At 40.0% G+C, this 16,463-nt stretch overlaps 1 protein-coding gene across 1 annotated transcript in view; it reads left to right on the forward strand.

The window, feature by feature from the left end:
- ebna1bp2 (EBNA1 binding protein 2) overlaps positions 1–10,538 on the forward strand; it is a 29,499-nt gene extending 18,961 nt beyond the window's left edge. Inside the window, exon 9 of the mRNA XM_059984213.1 lies at positions 2,149–10,538. Coding sequence (XP_059840196.1) covers positions 2,149–2,202 — 54 coding nt within the window. The 3' untranslated portion in view covers positions 2,203–10,538. The remainder of the gene's footprint in view (positions 1–2,148) is intronic.
- The last annotated feature ends 5,925 nt before the right edge of the window (positions 10,539–16,463 follow it).

Here is a 16,463-nt window from a genome sequence, read left to right on the forward strand (position 1 = left end):
CTCAACCCTTTAGGGAAAGATATAGGCAAGCTCTTGGAATTAGCACACAGAAATTTTAAATATCTGCAAAAAGAAAGAATTCACAGAATATAAATTGTCGGGCTTGATTCTCAAAAAAAAATAGAGATCTGGGAGTACACGTATATAAGTCATTAAAGTTGTAGAGCAGGTTGACAAAGAATTCAAGATCCTGGATTTTATAGGCATAAAGGCATTGGAGTTTGAAATACAATCCTGACATCTTCCAAGGAGTTTGTACTTCCTCCCCGTGGAAAGCGTGCGTTCTCTCTGGGTGCTCCGGTTTTCTCCCACAGTCCAAAGACATGTCGATTAGTAGGTTAATTGGTCGTTATGGTTAGACTAGGGTTAAGATCTGGGGTTGGTAGCAGCACAGCCCAAATGGGCTGGAAGGGCCTATTCTGTGCTGTAACTCTAAACAAAGAAAGAGTAATAGCTTGAAAGTAGCAATGAATTGTTAATAAACACAAATTCTGCAGATGCTGGATATCCAAATTGACATACACAAAATGCTGGAGAACTCAGCAGGTCAGGCAGCAACCTTGGGAATAAACTGTTGATGCTATGTACCAAAACCCTTTTCAGGACTATTAGTGATTGTTAATACTGATTCAATCACAACTGGGGTATTGTCCAGTTCTAGGCATCACACTTTAAGAAAGACATGAAGGGCTGAGAGAGCATACAGAAGGGATTTACCAGAATGGTTTCAGGATTATAGGACCATGCTGATATGGACAAGGCGGAGAAGCTAGGGTTATTTAAAGGCAACACAAGTGAATCTGCAGATGCTGGAAGTAAATAAAAACACAAAATGCTGGCAGAACTTAGCAGGCCAGACAGCATCTATGGGAGGAGGTAGTGACAACATTCCGGGCCAAAACCCTTCATCAGGAGTGAAGTAACATGGGATGGTCGAGGGGGGATAAGAAGTTGGGGGAGGGATGAAGTAGAGAGCTGGGAAGTGATAGGCTGGAGGGAAATGGGCTGAGGGAAGGTGGAGAATTATGGGAAATAAAAGAGAAAGAAAGGTAGGGCTAGGGTGAGATTATAGAGAGGGAGGGAAAAAGAGGGAGAAAGAGAACCAGACTAAAATTATAGATAGGGGTGGGGTAAGGGGGGGTGCAGGGGTATCAACGGAGGTCTGTGAGTTGAATGTTCATGCCGGCAGGTAGGATGATACCTAGGCGGGAGATAAGGTATTGCTCCATCAACCTGCGTGTGGCCTCATCTTGACCGTAGAGGAGGCCATGGACAGACATATCGGAGTGGGAGTGATCTGTGGAATTGAAGTGTGAGGCCACAGGGAGATCCCGCCACTGCTGGAGGACTGAGCGCCGGTGTTCAGCGAAACGGTCTCCCAGTCTGCGGTGGGTCTCCCCAATGTATAAATGGCCACGTCTGGAGCACCGGATACAGTACTAGGGTTATTTAATTTGGATCAGTGAATTATGAAAGTGGGTGGGAGGGAGATGATAGTTTGGTAAATGTGATAAGAGAAATGAAGTAGACAAAAGGTAAATGGCAGAGGAAATTTTTTAATGCAGCAATGAATGGAATCTGTAATACGCTACAAAAGGAAGGCAGGTTGATTCCGCAATGAAAGCAATTTAACAACTGTTGCAATGCTGCAGTGATTTTTTTAAGTATTAATATTTTTTCCTGATGAATTTTAAGGAGAAATGTTTGGGGAAGACCACCTGTTGCACTACCATGGACTACCTTGTTTTTTGAACTATTTTTCTTCACTGACTTATACAATTTAAGTGTAATTGTGTTGTTGCCAGAATCTACGTGTCTATGATTCTGCTGCTGTAGGTAGGTTTTTCATTGTACTTGTATCTCACTACACTTGTGCATATGACAACAAGCTCTGACCTGGATGGTGGAGAAGGAAGAGGCTGTACTTTATGCCTGATTGTTAGCACCATGGAGACAATCAGAAGCCCAAATGATTGCCCTCCAGTGGAGGAACAGAAAAATAATCTACAAAGATGTATTTGTAGGATCTTCATCATCTTCAATGCTTTTGTATAATTTATGTCCTTGTATTTTTTCTCTTTTGGGAGAAAGAGAAGAAAGGTCAAAACTTAATTATTTAAAATGCTAATTTCTGCTATTTTTTCACAGAAGCGGCCTGGCAAAAGGAATCGACAGAAGATGAAAAACAGGTCACGAAATTAAACTGAAAATGGATATGTTTTCATGTCTAGTTTTCCCGCAGTGTGGGATTTAATGAACTTGGCTTTCCTCATTTGTATATGTACATTGATGCTTACCTAAGGACATTGATACCAATAGAAATGAATTCTACTTTTGAATAAAAAAACCTTTGGATTTGGTTAGAATCAAGGTCCAGAAAATGATTATTAACTGCAAACCAAAATAAATTTATAATAACTATAAATTGTGATTTATAGTTTTTGACTTTTGGCTTAAAGGTAAATTGCACCATTTAGTTATTGCTAGATATTTGATTAATTTCCAAAATTTAATAAATGAAAGATTAATGATTTACTAATATTGGATCCTGTATATATCTATAACCATGGAGCATTTGAACAATGGAAAATTAAATCAATTCAGTTTATCTTGCATAACAACACATTTCAACTTTATTAGATGTATTTAATGACTGCTTTATGCTTGAATTGTGAAGCACTGTTACGATGACAATTTATATTTGGCAAATTTAAATCTCTGTCAACACTTTTGTATAAAATCAAAAACTATTCTGGTTGACTGTAAGGTAACTAGAAAAAATTGCAATAGTATTTTTACTCTATTGCAATTGATGCCATAATTCCACAATTTATGCATCTATTAGATTGAACAAGAACAGTATCCATGATGGTGGTGTCATCTTGAGGTGACTATTCAGGTCATAAGATATTAGTGGTTTTAATTTCTATTCTCCTCAAGACAGTTAGGAGGAAACTTTTTTCCTAACGAAGTTCTTGACAGAAAGCTCTTTATGCTAATTACTAAAAGTTCTGGAAGTGCTATTAGAAAGGTAAGAAATTGCCATGCAGGAAAAAATAATATTGAAACAATTCTCATGGCACAGAAGGTAATACTCCTAAACAGGAGTGAATGTAAATTATGCTTTGCTGTTCTATTAATTTTTAGAGGGGTTTTTGTGATGCTGTGGCAAAATCAGCTAGCTGGTTATTAACTTCATTAAAACTCTCCCAACTGTTAATCACATGGGGAAAATGTCATGTGTTAAGTCAGTTAATCTAAATGGAAAGGAAATTCGATTTAGCCAATGACTTACTGGTAATTTTAGAGGATCATGTCTTTGTGTCAAGTGTGGTGAATTTGAGAGTTGTGAAAGTACCAAAGTTTATGTTTGAATCTGGATCTCTAAGCAAAGATGTTTTCCCAAAAATAATTTTTCTGAATTTGCAAATATATACAGTACAGCCCCATACTCTAGATGACATTCCACTTATGCTCTTTACATCAGCCTGACACCAATTTTTTTTTACATGTGCTCTTATGCTTATTCAGACCCCTGTGTGCAGTGGTGAGGGGTCTTAAACTGGTCTTTCCCCTTAGAGCACTTGTGTTACCTACACAGACTGTGTGTGTAAATTAGCATGAAGCTCTGGACTTTGAGATGTGTCAATCTGTAACAGTGATCAACTCTTTGGTACTGGAAGATCAGAGTGGGTCTGATGGAGTAAATCCTTCAGATTTGAGATGAACCTTGACAAAAACCACTGCATTTCCTACCAGATCCTGGAAAGTGAACATTCCAGTTTGGATGCAAGTCTCAATCTCCCACAAGCAAAGTTGACCTGAGTGTACCATGTGGTGAAAATACTCTCACAATGCATGAATAATCTGACAAGCAGAGTCCTACTACCACCAATCAAACAAGGTTCTGCTGTTTATTTGCAGTCAGTTTTGACCATCATCTTGCAGGATCATGAAAACATTCAGTATATTTTAAAAAAAACTCTATAGTGGCCTTTCAGTAAGGGGAAGGAAGTGTAATATGGTCCAACTGACTGGAAAATTCCAGCCCCATCCTTAAGAACAGTAGTAGTACTAAAGCATCCAGTGATAATCGGACTTGGATTACCTATGATCTTTAAATAGTTTGACACAGCCACACGCAAAAGTTGAAGACCATGTTGATTGGATTTCTCAGTCATTTGCAGGAATTTTATTCATTGCCTCTGTATAAGCACAATCTATCTTCTTTCTCCAAAGAAAAAAAACTGATTACTGCTGCAGCATGGCAGCCAGAAATGGAAGTACAGCTACACAGTTTTTAGAAACAGTGCGAGCATCTTGTATCCCAACATTCAAGATTGTTTATTGTCATCCTACCTGAATGTAAAAGAGAATGAAATGATTGTTATTGTGGATGCATGCAGCAATAGAAAACACAGTAAGCATAAAGAACACAGTAAAAACATGACCAACTGGGAGGGAGTATCGTTCCCACAGTACCATTTTCTGCTTTATCCTGGCCAAACACTCCAACCTTGTATATGCCATAGTCATGTTCCTTGGCACTTTAAATAATTGGACAGAACAGCAGAAAGAGGTGAAACAGAAATTAGACCAGATGGCATAGAACATGGCCTTGCTCTTGCTGCCATTATCTCTGGAACCAGCGACCAGTTTGCAATGGCCATAGTTCCTCAGCAGTTGCAGACCAATTGTGAATCTGATGGAAAGATAACAACAGGAGTTAACTGCCTGGGTTCATCACCCCTTTTATATTCAATATCCTACCTGAGAGTCTAGACAACCAATAGGACATTTGATTTGTTCAGATTTGATTGGGAAGCTTTGTTTCCCATTTAAGTAGAATTGTGCTCCTGATGTCTGTGTAGAGCTGTCATATTCAATTATGAATTTCTTACTAAGCCCATTTTGGAAAGCATATCCATTAGTTTCTAGGACAATATTCTGTCAAAGATCCCCTGATCAAGCTGACCAAGTGTCTACTCCATTGTCCCACATGGAAGCAGATATTTGATCCCAGTGAATCACCAGGGCAGTCTTTGCTTGAGTGGACAGAATCCTGTGCTTTATATCAAGTGAGGTGTGTTTCCATTGGGTAGGGTTTCCTCCCACTCTGTTTACTACATGTAGAAAAAGGCGATGTTGTCGATTAAAAGCAAAGTAGTGTATAGTTTAAGCAACACCCAAAAAGCTGGTGGAACACAGCAGGCCAGGCAGCATTCTGTGTGTGTTGCTTGAATTTCCAGCATCTGCAGATTTTCTCGTAGTGTGTAGTTTAGCAGGTTTGGGCCTTAAACACATGCCATGGCTTCCAAGGATATTCATCTGGAAACACACCAACCTAGACAACCTACTGAGTTGCGAGGCAGATTATTCCATTTTTGTTCAACTAAAACCTTGACTCCAAGTAAAGTAAATTTTGAAAGGCTATGTTACAAAATTACCTTGCGCTGTCTGAAGGATTTCTGTGAAAACCTTTTGGAAGAAGTAAGGTTATGCCTCAATTTGTAGTGGGCACATTTCCTTCTGGATTTCACTTTCTAAATGCATTTGAGAGTGAAGAATTGTGATGTTCATCCTAATGCATCTCAGTATTAGATTGGGAAATTAAAGCACTCATCAAATTCCCCAGTTTTACTTGTTTCATGTTCAACTTCCATTTTCCCCTGTTGGCCTTTTAATCTTCCTGCAGATAACTTGAGCCATCAATGATCAGAGAACACTGGTGTGATATCAGTGGATTGATCCTGAGTGATTGGATCTGAAAAGGGTAGTTAGTTTATCCTGGACTGAACCTGACCAGGTAATTTTCTGTAGCTTCTGGGTTTGCAGTACATCCATGGAGAACAGACTTAGATTCTCCAGTAGCCTTCTAAGGAAATGCTCCAACCAAGGCAACATCCTGGCGAATCTCTTCTGTACCCTTGTCAGTGCCATACCTAGTGACCAGAACTGCAGGCAGCTTTCCTGCTGAGGTCCGACCAAGGTTTTATACTATCGGCATTATCTCCTTTCTATTGTAGATTATTTCCTGACTAAAGGAGGCCAATATCCCACATGTCGTGGATCTGGGCTACGTTGCACAAGGACACAAGAAAACTGAAGCAGGAGGAAGCCACTTGGCCCCTCAAGCCAGTCCTTCAGTTTGATATGATCATGACTTACTTGTGCTGGCCTCAGTTCTTCTCTGCTCTATGCTAATTCCCCATAAAGCTCAATTCCTTGATCCTTCAAATATTGTTCTATCTTCACCCTCAACATTTCTAATGATCTCACCAACACCACCTTGGAGGGAGAGATTCACTACCCTCTGTGCACTGAAGATCCATGATATACACATTGCAAGAGTGTTTTCCTCCATGCAAATCTTCAGTAGAGGAGAGATTAGTCCTGTCTATTGGGGTGTCCGGGCACCTGTTACTGCCTCGACACCTTGAATTCAGTTTGCACACACAAAATGTTGGAGGAACTCAGTAGTCCAGGCAGCATCTATGAAAAAGAATACAGTCAACGTTTCATGCTGAGACTCTTCAGTAGGGTCCTACTGAAGGGTCTCAGCCCAAAGCATCAACTGTAATCTTCCACAGGTGCTGCCTGGCCTGCTGAGGTCTTCCAGCATTTTGTTGCTTGGATTTCCAGCATCTGCAAAATTTCTTTTGTTTGTGATTGAACTCAGATTCCTTTGAATCTGTGAGGTTTCCTCTTTCTTCCGTGTCAACCACCCTGTCCTAGGCACTGTTTTGCTGTACATATTCTGGTGATGGCCGTGGGTAATGTACATTCCTCTGTGCTGTCAGTGTCTCACACCCTCCTGTTCATTGAGATACCTCTCAGCAGGGTAGTGGCAGAGGCTAGAGTTCTGTTTTGGAGTAGCTATGATTACTGCTCTTCTTTTGTGTTTCCTTTTATCTTGCTGTCTAGGGAGGGCAGCAAATGTGTTTTTGGGAGGCTTTGCAGAAGTAATCCACATACCTATTCAAGTTGTAGCATTTGACTTTCTGGTCATTCAGTGTCAGATGGTACTTCATCCTGCGTCTTAGATGATTACAAAGTTTTGTTTATGCCTAGATTTTCATAGGTTCAATGCATTTATATTGTCTCTAGTTTACCATGCCTCATGAAAATTGTGAGGTAGATGATATTTCCATCTTCATGTGCCCTCAGTTTCATCTTGATAATTATTTTATTGTCCCAGATATCATGCATGTCTTCAATGCCTGTGGTCTTTTCTGTCCTGTATTTGTATCTTCTCAGGAATGTGAGCATAATGACAACTGGGACAAGTAGGCTAAATTATATTAATTTAATAGATTAAGTTATCTGCATTTGCTCCTTGGCCCATTGGAATGGGAAGACATATCCTAGAGTGAGGACCAACGTAGACATTCTTTTCCTCTCACTTTGGATCTGGTTCATCAGCTTCAGATATCCTTCAAATTCCCTAAAAGTAGGTACAACACACACAAAATGCTGCCTGGCTTGCTAAGTTCCTCTAGCATTTTGTGTGTGTTGCTCGGATTTCCAGCACTTGCAGATTTTCTCTTGCTTGTGCCCTAAAAGTAGATATCCACTCTGAGGAAAATCTTCAGGTTTGGAACACTTTGTCCAAAAACTCCCTCACTAAAAGTTCTTCACTCACGTACCACATTCTGTTTGGAGTACTTCATATGTAGCTACATGGTGTACCTTAAAGTGAAGTTCTCTGTGTCTTCGTTAAGGACCCTGCAACTTTGCCAGTATGAGTCATTGCTATTTCACAAGTCAGTTCTTGTCATCTTTCTGGGTAAGCCTGCCAAAGTATGTTGCACTTGTGCTGTGGACTTGTAGTTACTTGGAGAGATAAAAGAGCAAGTTTGCTTATTTTTGTAGAAGTGATGTGTTGTAAAAGAACAACTGTTCTTTTCTAACCCTAGTAGGTCCTGGTTAGTTAAGTTTAGTCTGAGTAATGTTTAACTTTGTACCCCAGGCTATTGTAATTATATAAGATTGGCAGTTGAAATCATTTGGAAGTCTTCAGTGACTTTTAGTTTGAATTAAATATCGGGTGGTATGATGGTGTAGTGGTTAGCATAATGCTGTCAGAACACCAACAATCACCAATCCAGGATCAGTTCCTGACATTGGGGGTTCTCCCCATGACCAGATGGGTTTCCTTCAAGAGCTCTTGATTTCCTCTCAAATTCCAAAGACCTGCGGTCAGGATTAGAGGGTTGTGGGCATGCTACGTTGGCACCAGAAGCATATTGATACATGCAGGCTACCCAGCACAATCTTCGCTGAGTTGATTTGATGCCAACACACAATTCACTGTATGCTAAGGATGTTCCAATGTACATGGGACAAGCTTTTTCTTGTGAGAGCTAAGTAATATTGAGGAAATACATCAATGCATCACTGTTACCTCATGAATAAAAATGTTATAGAGAAATTTTTATATGAATACAAGTGGTTGGCTCAAATTGGGTGATTGTGTTTGAAGAATAAGCTGACTGAGCAATAGTTCAATTGCAGAGCAAAATGGGACTTGGAAACCCACACACACATTGAGATGAGGCTCCACACACAGGAAATCTCTGCCTCCACCTTCCTCTCTTCTGTAGGTTCATTAGTAAAACCTTTCTCTTTGAAATGCTCTTGGCATTTACTAACTTTTCCTTTATCTTGCCATCTACTTTTGTCTGATTATTCTTTTGTGTGGAATCTTCGTATGTTTTCTTTTTAAAGGAGCAATACAAATGCAATTGGTGCTGTTGAACGATGTGGAATGGAAGAGCAATTCATCGTTAATTAGAAAACCAGTGAGAAAATAGAAAGTTTCAGCATGAAACAAGCTGGTTACAGAAGCATATTGCTAAACATGTATCGCATAGAGAAACCATATTTATGCAAGCTATCAAATACTCTCAAAGATGAACTTGAATTTTTGGTTAAATATAACTATAGTATATTTCTATGAGTTATGGAACAGATTTTCTGTTTTCTTCCCATGTTTCCCAAGTAGAAGCATTTGTTTATGTTGCCAGCTGTACAAAGAAAACAGCCCTTTCAGTTCAAAATACATTATAAACAATCTTGCACTTAACTTCAGTAAGACCAAGGAATTGATTGTGTACTTCAGGAAGGGGTAGGGAAAGGAATGTGCACCAGTCCTCATCGAGGGATCAGAACTGGAAAGGGTGAGCAGTTTCAAGTTCCTGGGTGTCAACATCTCTGAAAATCTATCCTGGGCCCAACAGAGTGATGCAGGTACAAAGAAGGCATAACGGTGGCAGTGCTTCACGTGGAGTTTAAGGTAACTTGGTATGTCACCAAGGACTCTCGCAAATATCTACTGTGCAGAGCATTCCAACTGGTTGCATCACTGTCCGCTATGAAAGGGCCACTGCATAGGATCGGAAGAAGCTGCAGAGAGTTGTAAACTCAGCCAGATCCACCACAGACAAAGACTTTCCAGCATCACGGACACCTTAAAAAGGCAATGCCTGAAAAAGGTGGCATCCATCATTAAGGACCCCCATCAGCCAGGACATGCCCTCTTCTCATTGCTACCATCAAGGGGAGGTACAGAAGCCTTAAAACACATGCTCAACACATCAGGAGCAGCTTCTTCCTCTCCACCATCAGATTTCTGAATGGACATAAACACTACCTCACTATTTTTCCTCTTTTTTGCAGTACTCAGATATTGACACCCAGGAACTTGATATAGCATATTCTCACCACTTCTGATCCCTCTATGAGGATTGGTTTGTGCATCCTCATCTTGCCCTTCCTGAAGTTCACAATCAGCTCTTTGGACTTGCTGACGTTGAGTGCAAGGTTGTTGCTGCGACACCACAAAACTAACTGGTATATCTCAATCATGTGCACCCTTTCACCACCATCTGAACTTCTACCAACAATGGCTGTATCATCAGCAAATATATGGATGGCATTTGAGCTGTGCCTAGTCACACAACCATGGACACAACTTACTGATGCAGTTATAAAGAAAGGGATTTGAGGAGATTTAGTTTGTTAACTAAAACACTCAAAATCTTCTACAAGTGTACTGTGGAGAGCATTTTGACTGGCTGCATCACTGTCCGGTATTTGGGGGGGGGGGGGTTGCTGCTGCACAAGATCAAAGTAAGTTGCACAAACTTGTACAATTACTCAGCTCCATCATGGTACTATCCTCCATAGATTCCAAGAGGTCTTCAAAGAGCGGTATCTAAGGAAGGCAGTATCCATCATTAATCATTCCCACCACCCAAAACACACCCTCTTCACGTTGTTACCATCGGGAAAGAAGTACTGAAGCCGAAGGCACATACTCAGTGATTCGGGAACAGATTCTTGCCCTCAGCCATTCAATTTCTATATGGACATTGAACACATGAACACTACATCACTACTTCTTTTTATTTCCTTTTTTTTGCATTACTTATTTTAACTTCCCTATTTAATAGTCATTTTTTCTGTATATTTATCATGTATTTCATTCTACTGCTGCTGTAAAGTTAATAAATTTCACAACATGTGCTGGTGATAATAAATCTGATTCTGATTCAGACTTAATTTAATGCTTTTAGTATATATACATTGTAATTTATATTTTTATTATTATGTACAGCAATGTACTACTACCACAAAAAAAATCATAACATATGCCAGTGATGTTCAAGCTGATTCTGATTCTGAATAGGCCAAGTCACTTATTTAATTGCAGCCTATGTTTTCACAATAAAAACATCGGGGGGGGACGTCACGTGATGACATAGGATCGAGATGTGGAAATCCAGCTCTCCCGTAAAAAACCAGTAAAATAATGTTTAAGTGAAGAAAAGTTAGTAAATACTTATTAAAAATTACTTATAAACTACTCAGGATTGTCTTAAGATATGTCTAAGCAGAAGAAAACTACTACTTTGAAGACAACACAAGTTGGGAAAGGATCAAGGCTGGCTGCCACAAAAGAGCCTCGGGCTCAAGTGCATTTTACCTCCGGCGATACAGAACAGGAAACTGGGGCAACGTCAACCATTTCCAAAACAAAAGAGCAACAGGAATTGGGCACGCGTGAAGGAAGGAGCATGTGCAAACACGAGCAACCCAAACTACAAATCTCAGCTATGATCGGAACTGAAATTGAAAGTGAATATGAGGTGGAATCAGATTCTCTGGATAAATCAGATGAAGATGAAGAGACAAATTGAAATTGAAAGGGCTCACAGAGCCTTAAGGTCAAGACCTCAAGTTGATAAAAACCCACGATCAATCTTGATAAAATGCTTAAGATATCAAGATAAAGAAAAGATCCTGAAGGCGGCTGCCCAACGTGCCAGAAAGAGAAACGGGCCATTGATGATAGAAGGGAGAACAGTTCTTTTCTATCCTGATATAAGTTATAACCTTTCGAAGAGAAAGAAGGAATTTAACCCAACGAGAAAAGTTTTACGGGAAAAGGGTTATAAATTTATATTGCGCCACCCGGCAACCCTCATAATTTTTTTGGATGACAGAAAAAGAAGATCTTTTACTGATTATCGGGATGCGAAAGAATTTGCACAAGAACTCCCAAATATTCGCTAACCACAGCCAAAGATTTAAAAGTGAAACGGATTAAAGATGAAGACAGGGACAGTGAATGGAGTTGATGGATGTTTAAGGACAGAAGAATATTTAAATATATTCTTAATTATATGATACAGGGGGAGAAAGGTAAAAATTTGAGAAATATTAAGAGTAGTGATACTATTTTTTCTTCTCTTAAAAAAGTATATATATGTTACGGGGGAGCTGGGGGAACTTCGGATCGATTACGTGTGTAATCATGGCGATTGCCATGTCCCGTACAACGGAGTGGGGTAATGTGTTTTTTTTATTCACAATATTAGGGGGGTATTTTGTTCTTTTTTCTTTATAATCTATTTTTTTTTATCTTTCTTTCTTTGCCTGGACAATCAAGGGGGGAAGACACATAGCAACACGGAGAATTTTAAAAAGATTCCCCAAGGTACTACAAAAGTTGAAAAGTTAGGTATTACTATAGACTGGAGTAACCCTGTTAAAAATAATGACTAATTTACTGAATTTTTAAAGTTTTAATGTTAATGGGCTTAATGGACCAGTGAAAGGAAAAAGAATTTTAACATACATTAAGAAAATGAAAATAAATATAGCTTTTAGCTGCATTCCACTTGAAAAAGTTACTTATAATTTAAGAGATAAATATGAAATATTTCTGAAAATTTGGCACCCTTATTTACAAAAGATAGGATTAAATATATAGGTGCTCTGAAGATAAAATTATTGGTTATTTTGGGAAAGAAATAAATATATATATATATACTAAAGCTATTATGAACTCCATGGAGCATGTGGGGATCTTCCGATAACCAGGCATTCTTCCTTTCTTTTTTTTCTCTTTTTTTCTCTTTCTACAGGGTTATGTTAGGGGGAAGGGGTTGATAATTTTTTTCCTTCTGTAACCATTTGAAAATTCAATTAAAAAAAATTTTTAATAAATAAAAACATCGGAGAAAACTGGGCACCACAGTAGTGTAGTGGTTAGCACAACACTATTGCATTTGGAGTTTGGAGTTCACTTCAGGCGTAATCTGTAAGGAGTTTTTATGTCCTTCCCATGCAAAGCATGGCCTTTCTCTGGCTCTTCCAGTTTTCTGCCACTGACCAGTAACTACCACTTGGTAGGTTAATTGGTCATTGTAAATTGTCCCATGATTAGGCTAGGATTAAATCGGGGTTGTTGGGCGGTGCAGCTTGAAGGGTCTGTCCCACGTTGTATGTCTAAAAAAATAATAACTGACTGATCTAACCCTCTTTTTGTGAAGACGCACCAAGCCTGTATGTGTGTATAACATTAATGAAGTAGCTGACATAAGTATAATTTGCAAAGCAGAGTTTTTGGATAGGTGATGTTGCTAATTTAATGCTGAATTCTAGAACGAATGCTGTTAAACTTTTGGATAAACCCATGGACAATGTCATAGCTTGCAGCAAGGCATATGTGGCTATGTTGGATGGATGAAATTAGGTTACAGATCAGCCACGACTTCATTGAATAACTGAACTGGGTGTATTGGTTGAATGGTTTCTTTTACAGTTTTCAATGGAAATAGTCATTAGTTCCTTCATATTGTTATCAGATTTATTAATAGTTACGAAGATAGCATGTGTTTTATTTAAACTGCTAACTCTATCATAAACTGATTGGAAAGCTGAGCCTACTGGGCCTGAACACCTCCCTCTGCAACTGGATCCTAGACTTCCTGACTGGGAGACCTCAGTCAGTCTGGATCGGGAGCAGCATCTCCAACACCATCACACTGAGCACGGGGGCTCCCCAGGGTTGCATGCTCAGTCCACTGCTGTTCACTCTGCTGACCCACGACTGTGCTGCAACACACAGCTCGAACCATATCATCAAGTTCGCCGATGACACGACCATGGTGGGTCTCATCAGCAAGAATGACGAGTCAGCTTACAGAGAGGAGGTGCAGCCGCTAACAGACTGGTGCAGAGCCAACAACCTGTCTCTTAATGTGAACAAAACAAAAGAGATGGTTGTTGATTTCAGGAGGGCACAGAGCGACCACTCCCCGCTGAACATCGACGGCTCCTCGGTAGAGATCATGAAGAGTACCAAATTTCTTGGTGTTCACCTGGCGGAGAATCTCACCTGGTCCCTCAACACCATCTCCATAGCAAAGAAAACCCAGCAGCGTCTCTACTTCTTGCGAAGACTGAGGAAAGTCCGTCTCCCACCCCCCATCCTCATCACATTCTACAGGGGTTGTATTGAGAGCATCCTGAGCAGCTGCATCACTGCCTGGTTCAGAAATTGCACCATCTCGGATCGCAAGACCCTGCAGTGGATAGTGAGGTCAGCTGAGAAGATCATCTCTGTTCCTGCCATCACAGACATTTACACTACACACTGCATCTGCAAAGGAAACAGCATTATGAAGGACCCCATGCATCCCTCATACAATCTCTTCTCCCTCCTGCCGTCTGGGAAAAGGCTGCGAAGCATTCAGGCTCTCACGACCAGACTATGTAACAGTTTCTTCCCCCAAGCTATCAGACTACTCAATGCCCGAAGCCTGGACTGACACCTTGCCCTACTGTCCTGTATATTATTTATTGTAATGCCTGCACTGTTTTTTGTGCACTTTATGCAGCCCAGTGTAGGTCTGTAGTCTAGTGTAGCTTTCTCTGTGTTGTTTTTTATTACTTAGTTCATTCTACTTTTTTGTACTGTGTCATGTAACACCATGGTCCTGAAAAACGTCGTCTCATTTTTACTATGCACTGTACCAGCAGTTATGGTCGAAATGACAAAAAAAGTTGACTTGACTTGACTTGACTTGATAAATATCTCAGAATGACTTTCAGGGATATTAACTGGTTAATTATTTTATGGAGTTTCTAAATGTTTTGATTTTAGCTATTTTGGTATCTAATCAGGATTTATGAATATTTCGACACCATGATGAAAGAAAAGTCAGTTATGCCTGTTCTTTTTAATCCAAAGCTGCTCAGTCTGAATATTCTTAAACTTTCTGCATGTTTCTGAAATGCAGCTGCTCAGTTCCGATTGATGTCGGTGACATAAATTGCAATGACTGTCAGCTCTGAGTTTCTTGCTTTAGTGTTTATAACATTGTCCGGATGCACTGTCGAATTAACAACTGTCACTGGGATCAGCATGGACAAGCTACAAGTGAAGATTGAGCATAAAGTGTGTGGGCACTTTCATTTATGCTTCCTACAACTGGAATCAATGTTTGCATTCATCCTTTTGGTATTCAGTAAATAAATTAGCATGGAGAACAACGAGCATCAACAAATTCAGTATATAACCTTCTTATAACTTTACAGATCAACATTTGTATTTACATTTACATTTGTATAGCACCTTTAAACTAGTGAGTGGTTTCAAGAGCTTAATAGTTATTTCATCAGGACCTGCAGCTGAAGTAAATTAGGGGAAGGGTCAATAACCAGAAATGTTTCATAGTTTCTGTTTCTACATGCTGCTTGACTGGCTGAGTTCTTCCATAATTTCTTGTTTCAAATTTCAGCACCTGCAGTTCTACTTTTCCCTCCTCTGTACACCCTTCTCCTTCCACTCCCCATCCCAACCCCCTTCCTAACCCCTTCCTCATTTCCCCATCCCAACCCCTTCCTCATTTCCGATCCCAATCCCTCCTCAACCCCTTCCTCATTTCCCCATCCCAACCCCTCCTCAACCCCTTCCTCATTTCCCCATCTCAACCCCTCCTCAACCCCTTCCTCATTTCCCCATCCCAACCCCTCCTCAACCCCTTCCTCATTTCCCCATCCCAACCCCTCCTTACCCCTTCCTCATTTCCCCCTCCTTACCCCTTCCTCATTTCCCCATCCCAACCCCTCCTTACCCCTTCCTCATTTCCCCATCCCAACCCCTCCTTACCCCTTCCTCATTTCCCCATCCCAACCCCTACCTCATTTCTTCATTTAACTCTGCTTCTCAGCTCTTGCCATGTCACTCCTCAATGCCACGCCCTTCTTATCTTTGAACGTTCTTTGCCTTAACCATCTCCCTTCCTCTGCCTTATACTGCCTTTTTCTCTTTCCTCTCACCTCTGCTCAGTGCTCCCTCATCTTCTCTTAGTCCTCTCCCCTTCCTCTTCTCAAGCACCTCTTCCCTTCTCCTAACCTTCCCTGCCTACTCCTTTAACCCATTCTTTATCTTCCCCATCCACTTCCTTTCTTCCAAACCCCTCAAACCTTTTTACTATTTCCATCCCCTTTTATCATTTCCCTCTTTTTCTTACTCTTTTGCCTATCCTCTGTTCCCTGCCCACATCTTTCCATGAATCTTCCTTTGCCCCTTCTCATTTCCCATTAATTCTCTTCCTTCTGGTAAAAAGCCCATACTCTCACAATCTTGCTCTTCCTCTGGCCCACTGCCAATACCACTTCACCCACCCTCCACTAAAACCATAGCAATCTCCTTTTCCATTGCCTAGTATATCATTCCACGAATCCAACCAATTGGTTTGTATTATAATACAATTAAGAGATTGTTACCACCATTGAATTGATTTGGCAGATAAAATACAATTACTTATTTCAAATAAAATTATTAAAATATATTTGAAATGATCTTATTTTCAACAAAAAATATTCAGAATATCCTTCCTTGTTTGCAATATTTTAAAACACCTTACAGCCTGTGCGTGACATCATAACGAGAATTACACACAGTTCTTCTCCTGAAATCAAAGATGATCTGATAAGTGTGAAAGTTTAGCTGTGTATTCTTATTTTCGGACAATATTGTTTATTGAGAATTCACAAACATCAGAGTTTGGGTGACGTTACATAATTTCTTCTGTTTTCTCGAGCCTTAATTGACTGAACTTGCCTCCTTATTCCAAACTACACTACTCGTTATTACCAGCAGGGAG

This window comes from Hypanus sabinus, chromosome 11, assembly GCF_030144855.1.
Source record: "Hypanus sabinus isolate sHypSab1 chromosome 11, sHypSab1.hap1, whole genome shotgun sequence".
NCBI classification, from domain to species: Eukaryota; Metazoa; Chordata; class Chondrichthyes; order Myliobatiformes; family Dasyatidae; genus Hypanus; species Hypanus sabinus.